The following is a 13132-nucleotide window of genomic DNA, read 5'->3' as shown; positions in this document are numbered from 1 at the left end:
AAGAGAGCAGAGGTGTCATCATCTGTCATAATGCAGCCAGTTGTAGTTTCGTATACTTTTTTGGCTTAAGTTACGTCCAAACGTACAAGAGTGTTCAGTTTGTTTTAAAAAACATCTCTGTCCACATGAAAACTGTCAAGAGACAAAGTAACATTTGATATAATCCTAACCAAAACAGCATTTACATGATTCTCATTTACTAACATCACATAAAATAAAATGACAGGAAGAACAAAATAGGCTGGTTCCCATTCCACGAATCTGAACTGCAATTTTGCGTGCACACTTTTTTGTTGTGCGAGGCACAAATGTTTCCACATGCATAAGTAAATGAGAGACATTGTGTCAGACGGCAGGCGCAGCTGTTGCAATTTGCAAAACGCCTATGGTATGTAGAGCTGGGCAAAATCTTATCATGATACATTTTTCATGTCAGCCAGTACTGATCTACATTGTGATATAAATCGCTAATACTGTCAACCTCCTCGTTTATGCTGAGGCTTATATGAATCAAATGTGTGACTTGACCACAAATGCAATGTGATAGCAAAGTATGACACAGCTGTCTCTCTACACTCAGCTGGAGGAGAAATTTTTGAGACACAGGAGTTGGATCATTTCCTTTACTCAGGCAGTTAAATCCAACATTTGCGACTGTGCTCATTGGCGTCTCGCCCTTTACATTAAGTAGGCTTTTACATTCATGATAACACCGTGTCTCTTATTCATCATAAGGCATGGTATGGAAGAAAGTACTGGGGGCTGTAAAGTCTTACATTGTTCAGCTGTGCAGCATTGGCTCTTCTTCAGATGGTAAAAAATGCTTTTTGGTATTACCTGCTGTTGTGGAAACACACTTTTGACACACATAGCAATGTATGCTAGTCTATTTCTGTCTGACTTTGTTTGTTTGTTCCTCAGGAACGTTCTTTTCAACCGTGTCTTCGTCTTTTGAGCCTTGGGCTGAAAAGACGAGGATGTGTTGGGGTGTCATGTTCAGTAACGCTGTTGCTTGAATTTTCATTAACATTTCATTAACTTAACCTGATTTAACTCTGACTATATTCCCTCCTCGCGATTGGTTCAGTGTGGCACTACTCTCATTGTCATTAGCCTTTTGTGCTGTCTGTCAAAACGGGGTGGAATGAGTTCTGTCCAGTTTATATTGACAATGTCATCATATTTTATCATTTTATTGCCTAGTGCTAATGGTAAGGTATACTTATTTTCAAAAGGTAAACATTTTGACGAAATGCGTTGCCAATCTAATGCTAACAAATGTAAACCTTAGCTTGAATTATTTAAGATGATATCATCCAAAAACAGCAAAATATTTTATGTCTCATTAGTTCCATAATGCCATTTCCTAATTTCATGTGTTGTTGTTAGAGGAAATGGTAAGGAACTATGATAAACCATTATGAGGTATTTGCTAGATCAATATGGGCTACTGTTAAAAAATTTACCACAAGGATCTAATCTCCATTTCTGCTATTGTTATCTAAACCGAATTTAGTTCAAGATTTAGGAACCTGATGATGGCTTAAAGTGTGAAAAGACTCAAAACTCCATGTGCACATGCAGCGTGATCTGTGTGTATCTCTGCGTTTATCATTCTTTTAAGTGAGCATCAAGAATGTTACACATGACATTAGACATTTGCATTCACAGGAAGCTTTTTGGAAGCAAACATGATCAGATTTCTTTGGTTGAATATTGAAAATTTCTGCTTAAATGATCAGTATTTATTTAAGACACATTTATAAATGTTTATTTTTCTTGTGTTCACATTGAGTTTTATTTGTGCGTGGATTGGAATACTCATTTTAGGAGTCCTCAAAAATTACACACAAATCTCTGTACACATTTGTAAATCTTCAGTTATGCTTGTGGATCATATGATACACATTTGTCACCCTTTTGAGACTACATTTGTATTGTGCGTTTGGTTGTAAGACACTGTTGGTTTACCAACTGTTCCTGGTTATTCAGCTCAAACACAGACTATCTCCCGATTTAACTCTTTTTTTTTTGGCATGATGGGGGAACAAATTTCACACATGCTGTTGTTGCACCTGAAATGCTGCGACCACTTCAAATATATTCACTCGGTTACTATAAAAAACTGTACTGTTATGTTTATTTCAGAGTTTTGGCTTTGACTTGGTTTTATTACATTTTCAGCTAAGTTATTAGACTTTTCTCATCTTGCATAATATAAAAGAAATTCTAAGCTTTGATGAAATCTTACATGTCTTTATTTATTCACAGCTGTATGTTACACTGTGTTACAAACACAGTGTTATTTTAAGGTAAAGACCTGCAGGGACTGGAAGAAGGAACACAGCACACATGTCGCATCTGCAATCTTTGAAGCACATCGTTTGATTTTATTCAAGGTTCAAAGCAAGTACTTTCATTCATTATTTAAGTATTTTACAATTGTGGGGTCTAAATGTAACTGACCTTTTTTGTTCTTTTGTATAAACTTTGAAGTTGAGTGTAGCAGTTTAGTTCTTGGTTTCCAGTGATCTAGTTTTCCTGGAAAGCTTCCATCTCATTTATTAAACCATAAAACTGCTTTTTTAAAGAGTTTGAGAGGGTGAAGGCAGAAAAATTTTGTAGGTGCAGCTTTAACTCTTATGTTAAATTACTAACCCCTAAATCCACAAAGACAAATCAAACTGATTCAGGTTTGAGTTCTGTAACTGTCATATTCTGCTTCCACTGATCCAAAAATATTTAATCGAGGGAATTTGGTGCTAGCTTATCAGCCATAACAGCTGTAGCAAACAGCACCCCACTCAGGTCTGGAAAAACTGAAACAGAAATCATATTGTCTCAGTTTTTTCTTAGACCTCTGTGAGCTTGATGAGATAGACATGTAGCTGTGTAACATGCAGCAATAAGAATTTTTCATAGCTGAGATGTTCTCACTGCAATTAACATTATTTGTGGCTGGAGGCTGAACTGCAATCAAATGAAATTTATTTGTTGTTTAGTGGTTACAATTCTGTTGTTGCTCTGTTGCATGAGTTCCAACATAAAACTCTGCTGCAGCACAACCGTGGATGTTGTTTAAGATTTTTATAATGATTAAAAATCTATAACACAAGCTTGCATATATCTGTAAAGCATACACACACACCTGTATACTAGTGAGAGCACATCTGCCATGTAAGGTGGTTGCTTGCCATCTGAAGCAGCTTGCATTTAGTGTCTTGCCCAAGGACACATGCTGGGGTTCAAACCCACAGCACTGTGAATAGTGGGGAATAAAAGAGTCAGAGCTGAATAAGTGCTGCTATGTAACTTTTCTTTGTACCTTCTTACATTTGTGGTTCCAGTTGTCGTTATCTCAACAGCAGCAGTAGCAGCGGCTTAATGACTTTGTTGGGGATATAGTGAAAGTATCCCCTGGAGGTTTTTGGCAGTATGCCGCTGAAGTCACTGTAGTCTCAGAGGAAGTTTCCCAGTTGATGATTACACATATCTTACTAGAGACCTTTGGGCCAACTTCCACAAAGTCTTTTCGTGTATTTAATGTCCTATTTTGAATCTGTGCCCAAAACCTGCCTGTTTTTTAGCATTTCTTCATATGAAAGAATTCCAGTGCTGGTTTTCTGTATTTTTACTACTGCACAGCAAAAGGTAACTGTTGATGGTTGATTAGGAAAAGCTTTCCAAATTGTAGAGAAGTACAGTATAAAACAGTGCTTACATTGTGGTCGCAGTGTTGATTCTTTAACCTAAACCTGTCAATCAAAGAGGTTACGGCGTCACTGGTTTGAAAGTGACCATACCCGTGCCAAGTATTTCAAGCTTTTTTCTGTACAACTTTTCCAAACAAGCCATACCTGTCGCCCAGAGCATGATAACTCAGGCCTGTTGTAATGGCCCTGGCTGTTGGACTGTGGGTTGTGAGTTTTCTTGGATTTTAAATTCTTGTTTATTATTTGATGTTCTGTTTGCTTCTGAGTTTGTTTATAATTTAGATTCGATTTTACTGTTCTTTCAGATTTTTTTTTCTGTTTATTTTCCAGTTTCTATTCTGGTGTGTTAGGGTCTTGTCTCTGGTTTAGTCACTGACTTCCTGTTTTATTTTGGTAGCTGTTTGTCTAAACCTCTGGGATCTCTGATGTATTTCCAGTTCACTTTTGACCTAAAAACTCTTCAAACATTGCAACTTTTGCAAAACTAGCACTCTATAACTGGAAATTAAACACCAACAGCTCAATATGGTTTATGAGAACAAATAATATGAGTGCGTGAGTGTTTGTATTCTGGTTTTATAGCTGTCCTTTTTTGTTGCTAGGGCCCTGTGAGATTTGGGCAGATCTGCAGGCTGTGATTATATTCTCATGTTATTTAGATGTTATTTTAATTACTGACAGTTTTCTCTTAAATATGCCACAGGCAACATTTTGACATAAACAAATATTCATAACACATTCAAGGTAGGAAAGGGGACACATCTCAGGTGTGTGGTGGTGAAGCCTATGCTACGCTGCCAAAAAAGCTATACACTGTAGGGCAGAGTCAGACTTGTATTTTGACAAATGATTTCATTGAGAAAGATTTGCACATTTTCACATTTTCAGAAAGGAAAAAAAATCCCTGAAGACATACAGTGCTGTAAATGTTCAAAAATTTTCCATGATTCTTTGCATGTAGCTGCAATGCAGTTATTGTGTTGTCAAGTCACTGTATTAGGCTGTCAGCATGTGTTGCTAGTAGGGACAGAGCACCCCAGGGAGTCCTGGTCATAGTCACATCTGCCATGCACGCTCTAACACGGCACCATTCACAGCTGATTACCACAGAATTTAATAATCTCCAACAGCTGAGCATTGGGAGAATGGTATGTACTATTTTTGGTATTATATAATGAAACAGCTCAATTAGATGTGTAAATGACATACCTACAGTAGTTCAAAGAGAGCCAATTTACAAATTGATAATGTCTGGGATTTGAGCCATCTTTTTGTCATCATTAGCCACGGCATCAAAGGAGAGAGAAGAAAAGAGTCTAAGCAGACAGAGATGATATTTTCTAGTAATAAACTTTGAGCCAAATCAAATACATTTGCATAACTTTGAGTTTGCCATGTCTGCTGTTCTCCCTGGTAGACTCACGAGAAGTAATGCAGAGCCTCAGCAAGGTTTTCTTTTTAGAAATGGAGGAAGTGGGGGAAAGTTTCTATGATATGACAAGCTGTAGATGTTAAATTTAGTAGGAGGCATCTCACCAAACTACCATGTACTAGTGTATTTCCTCATTGCTTAGGAAAATGCTTTTATACTGTTACAATAATAAATAAAATAAATAAAAATAAAATCAAAGGAGACTAATAGTAAAAAAGAATTCTTGTTGTTTATGTAGTTGCCTTTATAACCAGTGGGATGCCAAGGCAACACAGAGCTTATAAAACTGAAAACATACACGCACACACACACACACACACACACACACACACACACACACACACACACACACACACACACACACACACACACACACACACACACACACACACACACACACACAGAGGCAGGCATCAAAGACAACAAATGCTTTCATCTGCTTGAGATAGAGTTCAGTTGCTGTTTCTGCAGTGACTCGTTCAGTTTAGCCCTGCTGAATGTATTCAGTATTTTCACCTGAATATGAGGCATGAAACAAAGGAAATCTGTCACTGGATAAATGAGAGTTGATATGGTCAAACAATTTAGGCTGGTATGCCAGCCTAAAGGGTATGTAAAAGAATTAAAAAGTAGATGCAGAATGTTTAATCTTGAGTTTTAGTGGATTTGTTTATTTATTTTTAACTTGACTCACTCGCTGTTCGACCTTGTGTGCAGTCTTTAAGCAAATCATCTCACTCTTAATCCAGCATTTAATATAATGCTGCCTGACCTTTTGCTGCTATAACAACGTCAGCTCTTTCAGAAAGGCTTTCCACAAGGTTCTTCCAGAAGTGCAGTTGTGAGGTCAGACACTGATGGAAAGACGAGAAGTCAGGAACATGAAATTGTCCAAAATGTCTTGGTATGCTGAAACATTAAGAGTTCCTGTCACTGGAACTAAGGGTCTGAGCCCAACTCCTGAAAAACAACGCCATACCACCAAACTTTACACCTGGCACAATGCAGTCAGACAATTACGGTTCACCTGCCAACCACCAAACCCAGACTCGTCCTTCAGATTGCCAAATGGAGAAGCGTGATTCGTCACTCCGGAGAACATGTCTCCACTGCTCAAGAGTCCAGTCGCAGCGTGCTGTACACCACTGCATCTGACGCTCTGCATTTGACTGGGGGGTGTAAGGGTTGGATGTAGCTGCTGGGCCATGGAAACCCATTCCATGAAGCTCTCTGTTCACTGTTCCTGAACTAATCTGAAGGCCACATGAAGTTTAGAGATCTGTAATGATTGACTACAGAAAGTTAACCCGTTGATCCCACTCTGTGATTTTACATAGAGTTTCTGTTGTTCCCAATCACTTCCAATTGTTATAATACCACTAATGGCTGACTGTGGAATATTTAGTAGTGAGGAAATTCATGACTGGACTTGTTGCACACATGGGATCCTATCATGGTCCTATGATTGTAGAAGCATTCTGCATGCCTGCTGTTAATATTTATATATAGTTATATAAATATGTTAGTAATTTTAGGCCAGGAATAATTTAGTAATTTTACAGTTGACAATTTGACAAATCTAATGGCAGCCCCTCCCGGTTGTAGTCCACCTCTTCGTGAATTTGATAAGTGGTTAATAAAATGAATGTTGAAAGATCTAATTATGACATCAGTAAACAAATTAAAATTTATGGTGCCAGGTTTTATGACCTTTTCTACTGAAGCTTACCTGGCTTTACTGTGAACCTGCAAATGTCAAGCACCAATATGAAACCACAAAACATTTAAAAATCCATTGCTTTATGCAGCTAAAGTGCTTTGGTTGGTTGGTTGATATTAAGCTTATATTAGGCCCCAGGCATGTGCCTTTATTTTCAATGACTTCTAACTGCACACAACCCATGATGGTGCCAGATATGACTGCAAATCCCACATCTGACAGTCTCATATTTGGCAGCATCACAGGTATGTGTTGATCACTATAGATAATATATACATAGACAGTGGGGATTTTTAAGTGCTGGATGGTGATCCACATTCAGTCTCATGTCTTTTCCTTATACTTAGCCACTAGCTTGCTGTTTATACCAAGAGTAGAATTAACAACGCTTTTTTCTGAAACTTCTTTATGCCAGCTCTTTGAACTGTTTGCTTGTATAACTTCATCAATTTAAAATCTTCATGTTTAGAAACACCTTCATAAAATCTGATCATTACCATATCAGTCATTTTGCTAAAAAGCAAGAGTACAGAGGGTAAAAAAGCTTTTTTGTAATTTCTTTAAGGAGTACTTCTCCAGGCTTTTTGAAGGACATTCAAAGCTCTTCTTCGGATGTTGTCTACGTTTTGATCCATTCTCTGTCAAGATGATCCCACAATGCTTCAGTAATGTTGACGTCCGTCTCTGTAGAGCCGATACTGTTCCATTGTGTGTTTTTTTCTCTAAAGGGATGTCTTTATTCAGTTGGCAGTATTTTTGAGTTAACTGTCATCTGGAAAAATTGCCTGATAGATCAAAATCTGACGATGCTTTTCTTTGTTCATAATTCCATCAATGTTGACACCATTGGCTGAAATGCCAACACAAACCATCACAGAGGTGAGATGACCCACTCCAGCCCACCTTTCTTTCAGCCAGTCTGTGTAACCCTTCTGCAGCATTGGAAATGAGTTGTGGCTTGTTTCCAATCTCCAACACTGGTATCTGAGTATAGTGTGCTTTACAAAAACCTTCATTCAGTTCAATTCAGTAAATCACAACAACAGTCGCCTCAAGGAGCTTTATATTGTAAGGCAGACCCTATAATAATATTTTACTTGTTTCCCTGAGACATCATTTTGGATTTTGGTTATTCCTTGACTTATTTTGTTGTACTGAGCAGCACCATCTCCATAATAACTGACTCACACCACTGACAGTCCTGACCACGCATGCCATGATTGGTTAAAGCTCTCTTTAATTTAAAATAAGCAGTTTTCTAATTGGCATTTGTGTGCATCTCCCGTTTGTGATGGCTGGTTTGTGAAAACTACACGTGCTGTATCGTTTCCTTTTGTGCTTCTTTTTATTAATAAGATGGAAAGCATTTCTCAGAGCATGACACCAGTGGCAGTGTAACATATATTAGCTAAAAAATATGAGCGATGTGTATAGTAGAAAGCTGTTTCACAACTGAATACCCGGTATTCAGGTAACGTGGTGAGACTAAACTTTTACATGATAACTTTGTCTTGCTTGATGCAGACACAAAGATATTTACATAGCTGTTCTATGCAAATGCATGCACACATATATAAAAGTATGGACACGCATTCACCTCATTTCCCTTTCCTTCTCACTTGACCTAAAGGTCAGCTAAAGGCCAACTAATTGAGCCGAGGAAGAATGCATCATTAATTATGAATACAGTGTCAACATATAGAGCTAGAAGATGAGGACAGCAGAGGAGAAAGTGTGGAGTAGAGCGACACTATATATTGTGTTGCTTTCTTTCTCTCCTCCCACCTGCTAAATGTCATTGCTTTCCTTGTCATACCTCAGGTCACGGTGTGCTCGCCTCCTGCTGCGTCTACAACACACACACAGACACACACAGACACATACTCATTGCACAGACAGGCTTCTCATTGCTGGCAACAGTATGAATGTGATTCTAAGATACACTGAAATATGAATGCAGTGCTCTTATGTTGAGATCTGATTGGATTAGTTGTTCTAACTCTCTATTGTTTGAACTCAGCCCTGACACATGTTTGTGCCGGGAGCACTAAGCAATTATGATTCAGCAGATGTTACATTTGCTCATTTAAATCTTTATTGATCAAATGTTTATCAGATTTTGGATCCATTTGCATCTAATTCCCACTTTTGGTAACAGAACCCTGTAACTCAATCAGCAGCAGTAATTGTCCTGTTTGCATGTTGTACCGCAGTCCTGCTGCTGGTTGTTGGTGGTGTTGCATCGCAAGTGAGCTGGAAGGCAGATAAATGCAGGATGAGCTGACTGGGATAAATACAGAGTAGAATAAATGGGGCTGAAGGATTTGAGGGACAATAATTGCAATTTGTTTCACCAATACTGTGATTATATTTTATAAATTAACGCTGAAGAACACTTGTGACAAACTAAATAGACTAAAAGTTTGTCACAAGCTTATACTGTGAATGCAGGTAGATTACACCCTTCCACTGAAGGGTGTTGGAGCTCTCTCTTAGAGAGAGGGGGTGAGGGGCTCGCTCATATGGACTATGGAATAGAGCTTTTACTCCTCCTCATCAAAAAGGAGCCAGTTGAGGTGGTTTGGGCATTTGACCAGGATGCTTCCCAGACACCTCCTGTGTAAGGTGGTTTTTGCTTCCACCTGGGAAGAGACAATGCGGCAGATGCAGGATTATGTATCTCCAACGCCTTAGTGTCCTCCTTGAGAGCTAGATTAATAAGCCCCCAGAACTCATACATGTACAAATGATTTAGCATTTCTCTAAACCAAACCATGGTTGCTGGATAATCAGACATGCTGTCATAGCCCAAAATAGTGTTTAAGTCACTCTTTTACTCTCTCTGTTTTGGTGCTTTCATGTGCTTTTATTTTTGCTTCTAAGCATTATAAGTGGTCTGTTTGTTTAATAATATATATGGTTATGTCTTTGTTTTATTATTCATATACTTCTCGCTCTTTTCTATGCATAGATGCTTTTGTGCCTTTGGTTTTCTTATAGTATTCATGAATGCCTTCAAACTGTCAGGAACTGCAGATGGGAATATGTCTGCGTGGCTTAATTGGGCACATTTATACGATTGACCCAAGTACTGTTGTTAATTATTGTGCATTTTCTATTAAAAAACAGGCAAAACAAAACAAAAATTGATTGTTTTTAGTTTAGTCAGATTGGAGTAGGAAGATTTCCATAATCGCTTGACCGTGATGGGATCGAGAATAAAAAATAAACTCTTTCATTTCACTTCTTACTTTAATAATAACAGAAAGATTAAAACCTTTCACCAGAGGCATGCTTTAGCCAGGTCTTACCAGCTTTACATGGGTAGCATATAATTACTATACTACCATTACTCCAGCTGTTTGTTAATAGTTGTTATTCTCTATTTGATCTATTTGCACATACTGTATGCTGTTTACACCAGCACAAACAGGGCTTTAAATACATTCTGCCATGCAGTACTTTGATAATTTTCCCTCTCACATTGGTCTCACTGAATTATATTGTAATTATAAGCTTGTCATCATATTAGCTTTTAATTTATACTACCAAGTGCACGTCTAATCCTGCACTGTCTTTTCTTCCAGGTTGGGCCTCTCCAAAGCTACCAGGAAGCTTCTCAGCACACACTTTGTGTCTGATGACACCAGGATTTGGAATTTTTGGAAAGAAAACATTCTTTCTTGAAATGTGACAAAGACTTGTAGTCGTTACAGTCCTGTAGAGTTTAAAGACTCTGGTTCATGAGCAAGGATTTTTTTCTCTGTGCGCTCTGTCACAAAGGTGCAAACAGAACTACAGAGCTACAGCTGAGGGGCACTGGTAGCCCTGAATAATTGCCCCTTGATTGAAGGCGCCAAAAAGGCTTTTTGTTGGATTGTCAGGATATTATTAAAGGTCAGTATCCTTTCACCCCTCTTCCCCCTTGAGACCCATCTCGCTGCTTCATTTTTTCCCTCTCTTTTTTAAATTCCTCAGCCCTTGACTTTCAGATTATTGTGGGATTAAATATTTGGCCCTCAGAAACCCCTGTTCAAATGTCATTTCCCCCCCCAGGAGTATACTGAGACTGAAACTTTAACCAAAATAACACCCAGGAGGAAGCAGTGAAGGAGAAAAGAGGGCTGGAAGAGGAAGGAATAGAGGAGACTGAAGGGCAGATGGCTTCACTGCTTGAAAACACCAACAGCTGGATGAATAAAACATTTGAGTAGAGAGCGAGTCGTGACATCTGGCTGAGGAGTGAGTGACTCGCGTTGCCGCTTTCCTCCTTTCTCCTTGTTCACTTCACTCTTTTCACTGACCTACATCCTTGTCTTCTTCACCCCCTCCCATCCATCTTTCTTTTCTCTCATGTCATCCTCGCTCTCTCTGTGGACACAGGAGTTCAGGTGGTCACTCAGACAGACAGAAACAAGCTTGTGACTCTGCTTGTTTCTACTTCTTGCGTTCCACCTTTTCGTGCCCTCTCCTGCTTGCCCTCCTTGTCTCTCTCTCTACCTCCTCTACGGTGGTGTGTGTGTGTCTGTGTGTGTATGGGTGTGTGTGTGATGGTGCGTCCCCTCCTCTCGGCCCTGGAGACATGCCTGTGCAGGAGATGGCGGTGAGTCCTGTCAAGTCTCTGTACTGGGAGCAGTTCCCTTCCATGTCGCAGTGCCGCGTCTACTGCACGCCTGTTTACCACGAAGGCCTGCTCTATGTGCTCGGGGGCTGCAGTGAGACCGGCATGCCTCTGGACAGCGTTGAAGTCCTGGATGTAGAGAGCCAGACTTGGAGCCAACTGCCTCCACTGCCTACTGCGCGGGCGGGGGCCTCAGCTGTGGTGCTAGGGGGCCAGGTTATGGTGCTTGGGGGAATGAATCAGCAGCAGACCCCTCTGGCCTCTGTGGAAATGTACCACCCCGATGAGGGCAAATGGGAGACAAAGGCGAGTCTGGGTCAGCCATCCATGGGAGTCACCACAGTGGAGAAAGGTAAGAAAGCAGAATCCACCTGTGCTGCTCTGCTTTGTGATATTGTTGTCACACTGTCACAGTTTTCTCACTTTGAAACTTTGAACATAAATCTGCTGATCTCAAAGAGCAGTGTCCAATCATGGCTTAGTATTTGTAACCAGTTTAGTTAAAGATGTACTTGTTATTGGTTTACTGCAGCTTTGATGAGGTTACAGGTAAATGGTAAATGGCCTGCATTTGTATAGCGCTTTACTTAGTCCCTAAGGACCCCAAAGCGCTTTACACTACATTCAGTCATCCACCCATTCACACACACATTCACACACTGGCAATGGCAAGCTACATTGTAGCCACAGCTGCCCTGGGGCGCACTGACAGAGGCGAGGCTGTCGGACACTGGCGCCACCGGACCCTCTGACCATTAAATATTTGTAGGATGGGCAATCCTTTTAATTTTACATTTTCAAGCTTTACCTCTTTCCATATACTACTTCCATTCATCCAATGACTGGATTGTTTCATGTGTATGATCACTGATGTGCCATCTAGTAAGGATGTCCCAGAAAGCATAAAGGTGACAGGCGGCCAGTCTGTTAATTTCAATGTATTTTTCCTTTTTTTTTGCCACATGTTAGCTATGTTAGCTTTCCTGTTTGCTAGCAGGAAAGAGGTGTTCTATGTATGTTGGCCAGTGTTTTTGATTTATCCACCAAATGGGGTTTAGTGAGCTGATACACATGAAATGTCATGGTCCTGAGTCTGTCTACTCAGTGTTTTGTGTTTCTTTATATTATTTCCTGTGCTTGTTTATCCTGTTATCTTTGGTTGAGGTTTGCCATTTGTTAAGGTTTTGTTCTGTGCCTGTCTGCTCCCACTTCTGTGTTCCTCCGTCTGTCTATGGTGTCACTGTGTCCGCTCGTGAGTCTGCCTGTCTAGTTCAGTGTCCTGTCTGGTTCTGTGTCTGTGTTTCCTGTTTTATTCTGAAAGTTCATGTCTCATGTCAGTGTGTCCAGTTTTACCTCTCCCCTGTCTCGTTAGCCTCATTTCTCCCAGCTGTGTCTCCCTCCTGTTGCCCATTCCCTGATTACTGGTGTGTGTATTTAAGCCCTGTGTGTTCTCCTGCCTGTTGCCGGTTCGTCTGTGTTACTCTGCGTCAGTCTGTGTTGCTCTGTGTTCCATGGTTCCTGTTCGTCGTCTGCGTCTCTCTGCCTCTCATCCCTTTTTCGTATGTTCCCAGGTCTGTTATGTTAGTTCTCCCAGTTTAGGTGTCATCAGTTATTTGTCATACTCCACTGCTTGTTGGCCACTACTC

At 40.0% G+C, this 13132-nt stretch overlaps 1 protein-coding gene across 2 annotated transcripts in view; it reads left to right on the top strand.

Moving 5' to 3' along the window:
- LOC134618033 (kelch domain-containing protein 8B-like) overlaps window positions 1-13132 on the top strand; it is a 244842-nt gene that overhangs the window by 55648 nt on the left and 176062 nt on the right. Inside the window, exons 2-4 of one of the 2 annotated variants that reach the window (XM_063463208.1) lie at window positions 10453-10762; window positions 10922-11107; window positions 11249-11838. In XM_063463208.1, coding sequence (XP_063319278.1) covers window positions 11448-11838 — 391 coding nt within the window. In that variant the 5' untranslated portion in view covers window positions 10453-10762; window positions 10922-11107; window positions 11249-11447. The other variant, XM_063463209.1, reaches the window with a different exon arrangement.

The sequence above is a fragment of the Pelmatolapia mariae genome, linkage group LG20 (genome assembly GCF_036321145.2).
Source record: "Pelmatolapia mariae isolate MD_Pm_ZW linkage group LG20, Pm_UMD_F_2, whole genome shotgun sequence".
Classification (NCBI taxonomy): domain Eukaryota; kingdom Metazoa; phylum Chordata; class Actinopteri; order Cichliformes; family Cichlidae; genus Pelmatolapia; species Pelmatolapia mariae.
Note: the sequence above shows the minus strand (reverse complement) of the source record. Positions and strands in the feature narration are given on the sequence as shown.